The 16,675-nt window shown below is 39.6% G+C and overlaps 1 protein-coding gene across 1 annotated transcript in view; it reads right to left on the bottom strand.

Moving 5' to 3' along the window:
* fgf18 (fibroblast growth factor 18) overlaps positions 1–16,675 on the bottom strand; it is a 148,305-nt gene that overhangs the window by 71,177 nt on the left and 60,453 nt on the right. The window contains exon 3 of the mRNA XM_062958039.1: positions 7,868–8,048. Coding sequence (XP_062814109.1) covers positions 7,868–8,048 — 181 coding nt within the window. The remainder of the gene's footprint in view (positions 1–7,867; positions 8,049–16,675) is intronic.

The raw sequence follows: 16,675 nt of genomic DNA, 5'->3' as shown, positions 1-16,675 counted from the left end.
CCCAGATTCTTATTCATTTTTTCTGGCTTGTTGCGTTACCCCCATTTATTCTTCTGCAATGGTGAATTTGGTAAACGTGGCTGTGTTGGAATTGTGAGCCATTTCCAGAAAAACGGTGTTTGACTGAAATTGATAACAAAAAAAGGATTCCTCAGCAATTTCTGTGACTTTTATTTTTGCCTAGTCTTGTGCATCTACTTAATTTGGTCTTCTTGGCATCATGAAAAGTTGCCATTCCTGGCCATTTCCTGGGTGTTTTGGCTAAATTGGTTTTAAAAACGTAGGGGTTGCAGCCTTTCTCAAACGAATGATCCACCTCTGAACTCGTTACTGAGTTGTTGCTGGGAAAAGTGGTCATAAACTAATTGTTTCTAGTGTGAAAAGCACACACATTTTCAATGACCCTGCAACACAACAATGCCTGCAGAGCAACAATGTAATGTAATGCAAAAAGCAGGGCTAATGCATCATTATGGCAGTATAACAGCATGGTATGATAAAGCCCTAAATGGTCCAATACAAGACAGCTTGGTTTATCTAGGTAATATATTCACTGTATTATTATGGTAAGAGATAGCCACCAAGTCAAAGTAGTTTAATATATTCATATCTGAATGTGCGTCCAACGTCTACTAGGCTACATAATTTTTTTCTTCGTTTGTTTTCAGTTATCTATATTTATGCCCTGCACGTATTCCTTTGAGCTCAAGGCAGAATATGTCATTTTCTTCTTTTCTACTTTTTGCTCACAACTAACCTACAAGATCGGTCAGCCTGAGAGAGACTGAGTCAAGGTCAAATACTGGGGCCTCTTCCACACAGCTGAATAAAATCCCACATGTTCTGCTTTGAATTGGAATATATGGCAGTGTGGACTCAGATAACCCAGGGCCTTTCCATGCAGCCATATAACCCAGAATATCTAGGCAGAAAATAGCGCAATATCTGCTTTGAACTGGGTTATCTGAGTCCCCATTGCCATATATTCCTGTTCAAAGCAGATAATGTGGGATTTTATCCAGCTGTGTGGAAGGGGCCCCAGTTCAAAACAGGTATTGTGGGATTTTCTGCCTTGATATTCTGGGTTATATGGCTGTGTGGAAGGGCCCTGAGTGGCATGGCTCATTTGAGATGTGAACCTGAGTCCCCCAAATCCTAATCCACCATTCTAGCCACTACATAACTAAGGCTCTCTATGTTAGGTCTTTTACACCATACAACTAACAATATTTCCCCTGGATAAATGAATTGACTCATACAAAACAAATGAAACAAACTTGTTCCTATCTTTATCACTGGAGGATTCTGGAAACCAAAAATTCCATTTGATTCTGGCAGAAAGAGGCGGAAAAACAAAACTCACCAGCACAGCTATACTGGCATTGGCAGGGAGGGGAGGGAGGGCTGAGGCATCCAGCCAGCACAAGCATTGCCAACATGCAGGTACGGTATCAGGTTGTTTGGGAGGAAGGTCACCGCTCAGGCTCCCAATTGACTCCTAACCAACACATCGGCCAGCCCTGCTGCTCCCATAGGAGAGTCAGGAATATCTGAGACACTCTTCTGTGCAAACAAGGAGAAAGTACAACCACGTATGCTGCTAGGAGTTGTGAGTCCAGGGCTGGGGGTTGTAATTCTAAAAAAATAACTCACCTAAACTTTGAATTAACTTCATGTTCAGTTTATGAAAATGCTTATGCTCTGTGGGACAGGAGTGAAAAAGTCATGGGCATCAGTTCACAAAAATTCTATTGGCATGCCGTCTTGATGAAATGAGCTGATAGTGTAGAAAAGCACCACCAGTAAACCACACGCAGACTTCTTACTGTATTCTTGGGGTATATAAACTGTTGTAGAGTTGCTATATATTGAATGCTTTCTATACATAAATTTCCTATACTGTGCATATAAGTTTATTTTAGGAGACAGGTCTTAGTTTCTCCATCTTTTCAAAAAGCTTATTTTCTATTCACATGGTTATAAATATGTGTGTGCACAGATCTGCATGTAGAAACATTAATTGGTACAATCAGATTTATAAATACAGTTTGTGGATCTACTGATCATGTGCCCCAGCCTTCCGTTTTTTCCTCAAATACAAAGAATAAGTCATTTTAGAAACCACTCTTTGCCAAATTAAGAAAAGAGTTATGTAGCCCTCGAGTATTACAGGAATCTACTCTACTAAATAAACACTTCACAGATGTAAAGCACTGTTCAATATCTTTGCTAATGGGAGTGTGTTTATTGGTACAGAGAATATAATGTGGATGGCATACTTGAAAGTTTTGTCTGAGATTAAATTCCAAGGGCTTGCAAATGCTTATAGAAGATAGGCTAAAGTTCAGTATGACAATCAATATTGGAGAGCTGAGCAAACAGCCACAAAAATGGAACATGGGAAAATGTAAACTGGCTCACAAGGAAGGAGGATCAAATGCACTAATAATAAGATCATAGATAACTGGTTCAGTAGCAGGGTGTTAAAAACCACTTAGAGGTTGCAGCAGCTTGACTAAATGTGATCATGTGGCATAAAGTTAAAGAAATAATAATAATTTGACTAGCTGAAGCACTGAAACCAGATCTGAGGAAGCAATTGTTGGCAATCTACGGCCACTGGCCTTAGTGCTTTCAAAGAATTGCTCATAAAGTCAGACGGTCCATCTAGGTCAGTGGTTCTCAACCTGGGGTCCCCAGATGTTTTTGGCCTACAACTCCCAGAAATCCCAGCCAGTTTACCAGCTGTTAGGATTTCTGGGAGTTGAAGGGCAAAAACATCTGGGGACCCCAGGTTGAGAACCACTGATCTATGTCAATATTATCTACACTGATTGTCAATGAGCAGCTCTTCCAAGGTGCTGGTGGGAGTCTCCCACAGGCCTCCTTAGGCTGAAATAGTGGACATTCTGCATCCAAAGTGTACTTTCTACCACTGAATTGTAATCCTGACCTACCCAGCTCCATTATTCAAGTTCCCCGGTGTCCTGTGCTGCATCTTGTCAATGTAACCTCTCTGTAATTTGTCATTTCCTTTGTGTTTTGGCTCTCAGAAGACCACTCAGGTATGAAGCTGAATCCAGCACACAGGAAACATCTACGTTACCTTTTAGCATAACATTGAAGTCTGATACTTTGGAAATGCGATCTTTCACCCGTGAAGTATAAATAAAGGCCTTTCCTACCCTAAGCAGCACTAGCCCTGTGAGTGAACTGAACACAAAGGGAGAACAAACAGTATAGAGTATCTTCTTTTCTATGCAATGAAATTCTCCTGTTTCAACTTGTGTACGGCTGCCACCCTTATCTATACCATCACTGTGAGATATCATGTAATGTGTATCTTTTTCCTGTTTCCCTCTTTTCCTTTTTTTAAAAAAATCTGTGCACACAAAAGAATCAGTTAACCATTTCACATTGTTATCCTGAATGTGAAAAGCCAGTTTTTTACACAGCCAGAAGATTAAAATCTAATTGATGAATAGGCCAACACTTTCTTTGAGTAGTCTGCCCAGACTTAATCCTCCACACATTTCTCTAGGCACTTCAGAAACATTAAACATCCCACTGCTGTAAAATATCAGGAAAGTAGCTAGCATTATTAATCTAGCCTTGGCTTGATTAATATCCAATTAAAAGGATTCTACTTCATTTTGGAAGCAATGCATCAAAATAATTAAATGGAGTCCATTCAATGTATATTTGTGTCATCTTTTCTGTTTCAGAGTCATGCCACCAAGTTTACTACAATGATGATTTTGTATGTCATTTTTTGTGCTTAAGTTATGAGAAATATTTCTGTATGCTTCAGAATAAACACTGAGTGTTTAGCAGTATCAGGACTGTAATTTTTTCAAAACTACTCAGGCTTTGATAATAAAAATCTAATAACATTTTAATAATATTATTAAAATTTTGAAAGGTGACATACATAAAAAAGATTTGGGGTGGAATGAGGGCATGTTGATAGGGTAGGGTTGGAGGTTATGGGTAGGGGTTAGTTTAGGAAAGGGGAACAGGTAGGGTAGCAAAAAGAGAAAGTGGAAAAGGAAAAAAGAAAAAAGAAAACAAAAAGGAAATGCTTTCTTGTGGCTTCTAAATTATCCAACTGGGTAGAATGTCTGTTTTGAAGCTTCTCTTGTATCCCGCTCCATTTTTGGGTGTGCAAGATAGTTTTTCCTGTATTTAGGTAGGGTTTTTTTTTTTTACTACATTCCAGTCTGTAGCTTTCTTTGGTTTACCTTGATGAGGGCTGATACATAGTATGTCAGCTTGTCCATATTCATTATGTCCCAAATTTTCAGTACGCAGTCTTCCTTGTTTGGGATCTCTTTAAGTTTCAATTTCTTTACATAGGTAATTCTAGTGGCTGTTGTCAGATAGGTTAGTAAGATTTCCTGGTTCTTTTCTAATTTCATATCAAACAGTCCTAGTAAATAGTATTCTGGTTTTAGTTGGTAGTCTGTTTTTATTATTTCTTGTGTAGTTTTGTGTATATTCTTCCAAAAGGTTTTTGCTGATTTGCATCCCTATCACATGTGGAAAAACTACCTGGTTTGTTCCTTGCATTTCCAGCATTTGTTTGAAATGTTTCTGTAACACTTTGCTAATTTTTGTGGTGTTATTTACCACTGAAAATCACAGATTGTTGATGGGGCACCATAGTCTCTGAGGAACTCTACTGATAAGATGCAGAAGTTCATCTGATGGCCACAGAGATCATCTCATGGAGACCTTGGTATTAGGGTGTGACTATATCTGAAGAAAGCTATCATATGCATAACAGGTGTGGGATCTCTGTCCTATTACAGCACTTGGAAATTTTATTTTGAGAGACTATCTCAATACCAAGTATGAAGATGATGTGGAGCTTTGTATCTCCTTCTGAAATTCTTACCAGTTTGGCACAAAGCATGGCTCAATTCTGTTTTAGTATGTCCTAATACAAAGTTTTTCAGGCTCCAAAGCACAGCTTAGTTTCACTTAATAGCTTCTCAAACTTCTATATAAAGCACAGTTTTACTCTTATGGAACAGCTTCTGGCAGTGCTGGAAAGGGGTTCCCATGTCAGGGAGATGGTGAACCTACTCCAACATTTAACTGAGCTTTAACGGAGCTATCCAGGGTACTGAAATATTTTCCTAAATAGGTTCAGCAGCATGGCACAACACTACAGAGTCATGGGAGTTTTACAAAGTCTTTAGCCTTGTCTGCCAAAAAGTGCTGGTGCCTTACTAAACTGCAAATGGATAGCTTATTTAAAAGTAGCCCAAACCTGGAATGGATTCACCCACCCTACTGACATGGAAGCTACAAGCTGTCCTTGGCTTCCAGGACTAGTGTAAACTATTCTGGGCAAAGCTATACTCCTGGAAAAAAACAAGTGAAGGCAATGTCCCTGAATCCATTATCCATATCATTAGACGCTTGGCTGGTGTATTGGATACAACCCTGTCTGGAGGTGGATAATCCAGCTACAGTTATTCAGGCTCCAGTAATCTCTTATTTGAATTAGTACAATGCACTTGACAGGGAACTCTTTGATAACAGTTTGGAAGTTTCAGCTGTAACCAATCAACTAAAGAGATCTGAGCACTATAATCATACTATGTTGGTCGTTTCTTGCCTTCAAATGCACCCTGTTCATTGCTAGATACAGTCCAACGTGCTAGTTTTGACCTATAAAGCTCTAAACAGTTATACAGCTCTAAATCTTGGAACCTTATGGGACCTCTTCCCAGAACTTAAGGTAATCTATGGAAGCCCTTCTTCAGACCCTCTCTCAAGGGAAGCTTGTCTTACGTCCACAGTATCTTAACTTTGCCAGAAAAAGTTTTTTTCTGTTCTCTTAGGCATTTAAATGTTTAAAGTATGTATGCATTTTAGCATTTTGAGTAATTTAAGATCCACTCGTTTAGAGCCTATAGTATGTGTGTTGTGCTCCAGTATCCAATGGCAGCTCCTGCATTTGTAATTCGTATTCATTACCCTATGCTAACTTGTGTTTACTTGAGTTTTATGCTGTGCAATATTTTAACTAATTGATTGTGTTTGTGGTATTATCTTTTTCATTTTCAATCCTGTGAAACCTAAACATTTAGAATTTTACTATCCAAAATAAATCAACAAAACACCATCATGACTTGCCAGAAATATTACATGATCCCACTCTATTCACGGCAAGTCTATACAAAGCAATTTCTGTATTGGGGAAACCAGACTGGTTAAGGAAACTCTGAGACTGTTTACTTTGGTCAAGCATCTAGTTTATCAAAGATCATCAGTACCCAGTCCAAACAGGAAAGAGTTTTGGGAGCTCAAGAGTTTCCTATGTTCCTTAGCAATAGAATTATGTACCTTAAATAACAATACGCCATACTAAGTTTTAAGTTGTTGCGTCCTTATCTTTGTTTACTGCCACTGATGGTTTTTCTACTTGAATATTTATTTAAACTTCTCAGTAAATGCATACATGTTTATTTTAACTGGTCTCCTCCTCTTAATTTATTTTAAGGCCCTTGTCTATTTTTAAATGGGTGCCTATCTGTAATATTTTAGAGATCTTACCATTATTGTAATTTATTTCATTTGAAGAACTGCCCCTGTGCAAAATCCCTTTAAAATGTATAAATATAAGGAATGAACTGAAACATCAATAATTATTTTAGTATGTAGTAGAAAATTACTGAACTACTAACCAAAACAGTGAAAGGTCTGGAAACCAAGACCTATGAGGAATGGCTAAAGGAGCTGGGTATGTTTAGATTAGAGTAAAGAAGGCTGAAAGGACACATGATAGTCATGTTCAAATATTTTAAAGGATGTCACATTGAAGACTGAACACAATTGTTTTTTTTGTTTGTTTTTTTGTTTTTTGTTTTTTTGGTGCTTTAGAGAATAGGATACAGAACAATGGATTCAAACTGCAAAAAAGGGATTACACCTAAACATTGGGGGAAATGTTCTGATCATATGACCAGTTCAACAATGAAATATGCTTCTGTAGTTCAAAGCTAGCTCCAAACTTTGATGGCCAAACAACAAACCCACACAAAAGCAAGCGAAAGAAAGACTTTGATGTGCATCAGTGCTCTGTGTCTTCACTATCCGGGCCTCAAACTGGTTCTAGGATTTCCTATATAATCAACTGCACGGCAAAACCACTTTTTTCAATGCCAGCTTGAAACTGCATTAAATGGTCAATCATTTTCTCTAACATACACATGACATGCTAGTTGTCGATTCTTCAGTGAGCTCTGCACTTTACTAGAGCCTAGAATGGGGGGGGGGGGGCAAGCCCAAACTACAAGTCCTATTGAAATGACAAAGAACAATGTGCCAAAGATGCATCATTTGTATAAACTAATTTCCTTTTATCACTGTGTCTAATGTCCAAAAACTGTGAGATTTCCTGGAACCGCTCAGAAGCAGCGTTAGGAACATCGAAGCAATATTCCGAAGTGCTGAGTCTCCTGGCTCAGTCCCATTTTGGGCACTTATCTAAACTAGGCAGAGTATGCTTCTGAAGTTAAACTAAGGCTGAGATTGATTTCTCCCAATGTACAGCCTTGTCTATTTAGTACCATAGCAAGCCCTACAGATCCCAAAATTCTTAGCACACAGGCAGAAAGATAGAAAGCATTAGCAAAACAAAGCTCCCTGTAAGTGTGGGAGCAAGTAAAGTCAGCCCTCCACATTTGCAGTTACACTTTTGCAGTTTGATTAGTCACAGTTAATGAATGGTTAAAATTTTCTCCCTACAGATCTCTAGGTTTTCTAGGACTCCTCTCTTACGCTGCCCACCCAACTTCACACATTCACATACAAAAAGAAAGCCAAGGTGGCAGAAAATAGTAAATCCTCTTACCATATTTGTCTCCATCTTCTCCTTTGGCACTAATCCTTCTCCCCATCACTTGGATATGTTTCCCACTTGTCCTACTGTACAGCTGATAGAGCCTGAGCTGCTTCCTGCTGACGTCATCCCGCGCTCGCGTTTGGTTTTCCACATGTATCCGAAAATCCACATTTTCTTCAGCGACAAACATCTGGGTTTTTTTTTAAAAAAGGGAGGGAAGCAAAAATAAATTAAGCATAATAAATTAAGGCAACATTTTGGATCCACAGACTACCACTGTGTGCAGCCCCCGCCTCCCAATACTCACTTTATCTGTATTCCAAGACATTCAGTATATGCCTAAAACCACTATAGTACTGAAACCCAACATACAGTATACTATGTTTTCATAGGGGTGAGAAAATACGGCTTGGTCAAGGCCATCCAGTGGTGTTCCATGACTGATCTGGCTCCCATAGTCCTTGTCCAACACCAAAAACACTACACTGCTCTGACTTTTCACCATCAGCATGGGAGCAGATAAAGAAGAGTGAGGGATTGTGGTGCGATAAAAGTCACACTCCCCAAAAAGCAACTGCAGCTGGAACTGATTTAAATTGTTGCAATTAAAGCACACATGAAAAGGTGCTGGTGATGATAATAGGAACGATTATTAGTGATCTCAAATATCTACATCATGTGAATTCAAAATAAAAACTGAAATAACTTTCTTGTTTAATGTTGATGAGACTGGAGATCTCATCATTCAGGGGTAGATTCGGCAGCAAGCACCAGTCTAGCCCCGGGTCACCCACAGAGCCGGCTGACTCCCATCAAACAATGTCGTGCTAGCTCTGTGGGTGCAGAGGGATGGAATCAGCATGCCACCACTGCCACCAAGGCAACACGGAAGGCTTCCCATATTGCCCATTCTATGGAGAAAAGTCACATGCAACACGCACACTCCACGCTTCTCCCCATATGATCGCCCACCCAGCAAGGCAGGCGATGCAAGGTGTGGGGCGCTGGATTCCCTACACCTTGTGGCAAAGCAGACACCACCTCCTCCTACTACCACACATCTGATGAGGTGGGGAGTCCTTATAGAATGTGTATTGATTATTCACTTCTTGTAAACATAAAAATGCTTGATAAACTCGCAAGAACAAGGAGCCTTTCACATTTGTGGGTTTGATATTTCCAGATTTGATTATTTGCAGTTTTGATTAAAATGTTCTCTTTAGGAATTGCTAGGTCATCTAGTGCAACTCTGTGGTCAACTTCCACCAGATGTTGACTATAGTCATACTAGAGGACTTGTAGAGAGAGCGCTTCTCTAATAATCTCTAGAGAGTGCAATTCTATGGTCAGCTTCCAGTCAATCATGCTGGATGACCTTGGGATTCCTAGAGAGATAGAAAAACTATTTTTCATTTGTGGTTTTTCTATTTTCATGGGTGTCCTGCACCCCTAGTCCCAGCTAATGTGAAAGGTTGACCATACACTTGACATACACTGAATGGTAGATTCATGATGTGTACTGCAGACAGAAAAAATACATAGCACTTAAAATAACTGTTTTGCACATGTACTGTTTTAAGTTTTTTTATATTAAATTAATTAAAGTATAATGGGTCTCTGCAGATCATTGATCCGAGTTAGACCCCTAAACGTTGGGTCACAACAGAGCAAAAATTATCTACAGCAGCCAGAAGGTCAAGTATACTTTGCTGGTAAAGCTACTGAAAACACATTGATGTTGTTTGTTTTCCAAGGAATTTTGGGCCACAGAAAATGTCTTTTGTCAGAATTGGGATTCCTGAGGAACTAGGTGGATTTACTTGCTCAAAATTCAAGTTATCAGCAATGCCTCTGCAGGAATTGTTTCATCATTTTCATCAAATTATAAAGTTAGAAAGGGCCTCCTAGGACTAACTTTCTGCTCAATGCAAAAAAACAAAACAAAAAAACAGCCATTCTTGCCAGGAAAAGGAATATTTATGACTCCTAAATATATTCTTTTGGCTTGTTCACCTTTTCACCAGTCTTTTTTGTCAAGATACAGCAATAGGGATCCACTTTTCCTCTTATTCCTTGCTGGGTTAAATTGTTTCTGATCAGAAACCTTGAAAAGACCTCATACCAAGTTCCACACATGAGAAAATTAGGCATTAAGCCTGGGTTATACACTACAGAAGGAGGCCAGCCAGCTAACAGTTGTGTGTGCAGCACTTTTTCTCTTTTCTATGGCAATTTTTGGGAATTATCATTCAAGTACTGTACTGAAGAAAAAGAAAAGACAGCCACTATGATTAGGGGTATAGTGAGTATTTTAAGAGTAAGAGACAACCAAGGATAGCTATTTTTTTTCAGATTACTTTAAGCAACCTCTTTATTTCACTCTTTATCAATAAAGTTCCAGTCCTGCAGAATAAAACTTATTCCTTAATTGCAGGGAAACGTGTATGCTTCTTTATTGTTGGCTAGACAGAGAAAACAATTAAAAGTGAAGTTAGAAAGCACAGAAAAAGTCTAATGTTAATCAATGAAAAAACTCCACATCCACAGGAGATACAGTCCCTGTCCGACTGAGGTTACATAAAACTGTGAATACAACTGAACACCATGAAATTACCACACTTCCAGTCTCAGTATACCATAGAATTAAGAGCTTTGTAGAAAGTAATTCTTTCTAGAAATTTACTCAGCCCTTCAATGCAACTCTGTAGTACTTTCCAGGACAAGTGCACCATAGAATTGCTTGGAGGATCTTAAAAATGCCTAGAGACCATTTTCACCAGGGCATGGATAAATTAAACCACATATATAGGTCCTGCAGGAGTCTTATTGTAGTGTACTTAACTGTTCAAGGTATGTGTTACAGTGGACCCTTGGTATCCATTATGGTAGCTTCTGGTGTGAGAGAATTGGCAGTCTGCAAGGACGTTGCCCAGGGAACGCCCTGTTGTTTTGATGTTTTACCATCCTTGTGGGAGTTTTTCTCATGTCCCTGCATGAGGAACTGGATCTGACAGAGGGAGCTCATCCACTCTTTCCCAGGATTCAAACCGGCAACCTTCAGGTCAGCAACCCAACCTTCAGGTTAACAGTTCTAAATCTGTGGATGCAGAATCTCTGGATATGGAAAGCTGACTTTAATGTGCGGACTGTTTCCTTATGACCACCTAAATATTAGAGAGATTATGATCATACAAAATCCAGCCTCAGTTAGGGAAAGTCTTGACAGCAAATTTGTAGGGGACTCTTCCAGATGAAAGATTTGTGGTTATGGACTGTATCTTATCCACTGAATTTTTCAGAGCATCCTGTTTTTATATTCTTCCTGTTCTTACAACTTGTGCTTCTTGAAATAGAAATTGCAGTGCGTTACGAACCAAAATTTTCAATCTACCATATATATGGAAAATTGAAAATTTGTTTCCTCCTCCCATAATACAAGCCTGGTCCCGTCCAGAAAAAGATCTATTATGGCTATGCGAGCCCTAATTAGTACTTAGGTGGGAGACTGCCAATAAGATACGCAGACTATATTTCAGAGGAAGCAACTGAGTTTTCCTTGCCTAAGAAAATCCTATGAAATTCATAGGGCCACCTGCACAAAATTACACCCCTAAAAATCTAAAATCTATCCTATTTTTCATGCTTTAATTTATGTCTCCCCCTTTCCACCCAAGAATGTGCTAACAATAATAGAATACATTTCCCTAATCTCAATTAAAGCAAACAAATCAGTTAGAAATGTGTCAGTAAAAAGACATTGACAGGAATGCCAACCAGTGAAGATCCCCTTCTGTCAGCAAACCAATTTAGAAGCCAAAGGCTTATCTAAATAAAAAATATTGTTGCCTGTTGAGAAAACAAAAACAATGAAGCTGCAGCTTTCTCTCCTGCTTTTCCCAGCAGGATTCCTACCCCTGCTGCTACCCTTCCAAAGCAGGGAGAGGTTATAGACAGTCTCATATCATTATACCTGTTATATGGAAGTGATACATCAATTCCTTTGCCTTTTTTTGGTAGTTTATCTTAGTTACAAGCCAAACTTGTGTGATTTTCATACCACTGGAGGCTACACTACAATCTCCAGGTTTGCTAGCTCACACGATCATTACCACCTGGTTTGGAAGTGTTCATGCATAGTTCAAAGCAAATCAGTTTCTCTTCTTCCCTCTGTTGTGAGATAAGCTGTAGCTCTATTTAAAACAAAGAGTTTCAACTGCAAAGGGGACATTTCTCTTTCCTGCATCTTTTCCCTGGAGCGCATCCAATGCAATCTGAAGTAATGTCACATGAAATTTGGCCCTTGAGAGGCCAAAAACTGAGCCTATATGGATTGCATGCAGATCACAGTTTCCTCAGCTCTGTTCTGAATAATAGTAACTATTTCTAAAATTACACCATTATATATAAATTAGCATATGCAAATTATATGCAAATCTGTGCCATCTTTTTTAGCAATCCATTTCCCCCATGGGAGTATTGAATAAACAGCAGTTGGAGTTCACGCAAATGCCTTTAATGTTTATTATCTCCTATCCCCACCCATCCAGTCCTCTATGAAAGGTAAGCTATAAATGCATTCAATAAATACCCAGGAATGTAAATAAATACATAGCCCGCCCGCCCCTTATTAGGCAGTTAGTTTGCCTTGCTTTTACCAAAATTATTTTACTTGCAAGTATATAGCTGGGTTTTGGAAGTCTCTGCACTTTCAAAGCAAACTCGTTTGCCAAAATTAAACATTCCTCTTTTTAGGGTCCCTTTTATTGACTTAAAAAGACAAATAAAAGCAAGTTGCTTTGATACACTGAAAACACTGTTTTTACCTTTCAGCCACCGAGCCAACCCCAAAGCAATTATTTCCTTCATGTCTTTTTAAGCACATAAAATTATCTTGGTTAAAATCAACAAGAAATATTGTAAGATGTCTCTTTCCCAGGTCTGGAAATAAGGTTAATCACTATTTTGTTTTCATGGTTTTGGCAAATGTCCACTTTGCCAATTATAAAATTTGTGAGGCCACCGCCAGTGCAGTATTTCTTTCAGGGCTGGGTTGAAATGTAGCGCACCCTTATTGGCTGCCATTTCTTCTCCCAATCTTGCTTGCAGAGCCTATCTTCAACCAACCATTTGGTGGGGGCTATATGGCTGGTAGCACAACAGGAGCAGATGTATCGTCATTGAACAATGGAGGCCCACTGCTTTTTTGCAAGTCCTGATGTACCATGTATACTGGAATGAAACCACCTTCAGAACACAGCACCCAAGATGAGATCTAAATCAATTACTACTGAATTTGCTACTACAGTCAGTCCTCCACATTGGCTGGTTTAACTTATGAGAATTTGATTATTCATGGATTTGATTGATATGTTCTCCAAGTTCTCCAGGATAATTCTGTGGTCAACTATTTATTTACAGCATTTATATTCCGCCCTTCTCACCCCGAAGGGGACTCAGGGCGGATTACATTACACATATAGGCAAACATTCAATGCCTTTTAACATAGAACAAAGACAAGACAAACATGGCTCCGAGCGGGCCTCGAACTCATGACCTCCTGGTCAGAGTGATTCATTGCAGTGATTCATTGCAGCTGCTCTCCAGCCTGCGCCACAGCCCGAGCCTAACTACCAGCAGGAGTGGGCTATAGGGTTGCACTGGAGTCTCTAGAGTTTCCTAGAGAGTATTTCAGTATTTCTTTTGAAATTATGCTCTTGTATGTCAGACAGGGTGGGGATGGACGGGGCTTTTGGTTTCTTCCAGCTGTATAATTCTATGATTCTATGATTTATAGATCCTTTGGCACAATTCTATGGAAGTTGATCATATAATTGGACCAGAGGGCATAGAGAGAGGTGTGCTCTCAGGTTTTTTTTTAAAGGAACCTTTTTTATTTGCATTTTTTTCCATTTTTTACTGTGTTCCTTCGGCCCTAACCCCAGGTTATTACAACTGTTGTCTGAGAGAACTGCATTTTGACATCACAAATGTTAAATATTCACTTCTCAATGAAGCATCATGGATAATATCCACACTGAAAGTCCAAGGTCCAGTCCTTTGTTAAGAGCTTTGTCAAGCAAGAAAGGCACCTGCCAATCAAAGCACCGAACTTGGAGGGATAGACCAACTGGATGCTGCCCTATAGATGGTTGGTCTACAATGTCCAGTATTATCAACCTGGACTGATAGCATTCATGCTTTCTGGTAGGGTTGTTTCCTAGCCATACTTGGAAATGTAGGAGGTTGTGCCTGGAATTTTCCCCAACAAAAAAGTTGCTTATTCTTGCTTTCTATGTATTTTTGTACATGTGAACTGAAAAATCATCTCCCATAGAATGTGAGCAACATGCTCTAGTTACATCCCACATACACTACTGCAACACACTTTACATGGGGTTGCCTCTGACTGTTCAGAAGCTTCAAGTAGTCCAACGAGCAGCAGCCAGATTGTTAAATGGAGCGGCGTACAGGAATGTACAATGCCACTGTTATATCTGCTCCATTGGCTGCCAATTTGCTTCCGAGCACAATTCAAAGTGCTGGCTTTAGCCTATAAATCCCTAAACGGTTCCAGTCCAGCTTACCTGTCTGAACACATCTTCCTTTGTGATCTGGTGTGATTGTTAAGATTTTCTGGAGAGGCCCTGCTCTCGGTCCTGCCCCCATCACTGGTGCGGTTGGCGGGGACGAGAGACAGGGACTTCTCAGTGGTGGCCCCACAGCTGTGGAACTCCCTCCCCAGTGACATCAGAACTGCCTCCTTGCTCTTAATCTTCAGGAAGAATCTTAAGACCTGGGTATTTAAGCAATTTGTTCAATGTTTACAAAGCTCAGTTGGTGCTAGACTTTTGATACTTTTGATACTTTTGAGATTTGATACGTTTAAATCATTTGAAAGACTATTTTAATTGATATGCTTTTTACAGTTTTATAATATTGTGTTTTACTGATATTATTATTGTCTGAATCTGGCATTGAATTATTGACATAGTTTGTAAGCCGCCCTGAGTCCCCCTTCAGGGTGAGAAGGGAGGGGGTTATAAGTACAACAAATAAACAAACAAACAAACAGGAGTCTGGTGTGCTGACTCCAACTATCTCTCCCAACTCTCTGTAGGCTCTCCTAGCAAGAACAGTGGGGGCACTGGGGAAAGTGCTACTGTCTCAGCATGGCACACTAGATACCTAGGCTCAGCTTTCCCGAGTCAGTGAGTCTTCTGTGAAAATGTGGGACCTCAGCCACAACCTTTACAGGCTGCTTGGGACTTCAATGTGCAGTGTCATCCAACTTCACAATTTCTCATCTCTGTTGATGGTCTCTGAATCTATTTGGAGCCAGCAAGGAATCTAATTTGAGTTGCCTTGCTACATAATTGATTGGAGTGCTTTTGGATAAGTGAAATTCAATGATGTTCCCTTGAAAAGTCTTTGTTAATGCAGTCTAAGTAAAAAGCACTTAGGGGATGAGGCTGAAATTGAACAGGAAGGAGAGGTTGACGATTGGGTCAAAACTCTCTCCAGCTGCCAGGATTCAAAAATATGAGATGGGACAGAAGCAAAAGGGCATGCTGGAGTACAAGAGAAGGTGATGGATCCCAGTAAAAGCTGGAACAACATCCAAAACAGTGATGTCATTCCAGTACTTGCTGTACTTTATCACTTTGGACCAAGAATGTATTTGGAAGTGCCAGCAGCCCAAGTAGCACTAGGAATTTGTTCAGTCTTCTGTTCTGAAGCCACAAATATAGCCAGAGTCATTGCCTTGGTACTAAGAGGAAAACACTGATGTTCCCAAAGGACAATAACAGCATATTGATCTTTAGTTTTCGATCTTTTTCACCATCCCCCCTGCCTTCTCTAAAATTGCAGTTTCGTTGAGATACAATTATACTCTCTCCATTGTTTCCTCTGAATACTCATTCTGTTCAGTATCATAAATTCACTAATACAAAGTCCCGCAAACAATAACAGTATTGTGTTACTGCATAAAACATGACACATGCTGCATTCTCTAAAGTTCAACTAATTATGCACAATTATTTGACATGGAGAAGGGGCATTACTTCAATTATCTGACACCACTCAGACATTACAGTCTTTTAAATGTAGAGCTGAAATTGTGGTTTCTTGCTAATTTTGGTTTCCTGCTAAAATCCGTTTTACACCAAGCACAATGATTTGCTTCTGTCCTCTCCTCTCTTCTGCCCTTCTGAAAAACGGGATCTAGAAGGTTTAGAGATCTTCTTGACCTGCTTTTCAAAGGATGCGGGGGCACCAACAAACACATAGAAGATCATTGAACCCAGTAACTGATACCCCAAATTACTATCAATTGTAAGAACCTCATTTCCAAATATATCCAACTACAATTCACATCATTCCTACCCATTGGCCATGCTGCATAGGGTTTACTAGAATTTCAGCCCAAATATGTGGCATTGGCAAATTGAAGATAAATGACTTGAAGACAGCTACAGCTTTGGATAGGAAAAGAAAAGCTTCTTCTGAACTTAAAATGTTATGAAAATGCATTTGTTTGGACTGATTAATGCCTGGACTCTATGGGGATTGGTAGGTTCACCAGATTTCTCCTGGGACTTTCTTAAGTAGTGCCAAAAACAAGTGATAAAATGTTGGAAGGCAGCCATTGTGAATGGTTTACTTTCCAAACTGCTCACCTCCATTCTGCTGGGGTTGGATGATTGGGACATCAGACAGTAGATTCTGATAGAACACCTTTCGACTTGTTCCACCGTCTCATGGCATGGATCAAGGAACGATTGCCTTGATCAGGGATGGGAAACCGTGTCAGCCTG

This window comes from Anolis carolinensis, chromosome 1, assembly GCF_035594765.1.
Source record: "Anolis carolinensis isolate JA03-04 chromosome 1, rAnoCar3.1.pri, whole genome shotgun sequence".
NCBI lineage: Eukaryota > Metazoa > Chordata > Lepidosauria > Squamata > Dactyloidae > Anolis > Anolis carolinensis.
This window is presented reverse-complemented; position numbering and strand designations above follow the sequence as displayed.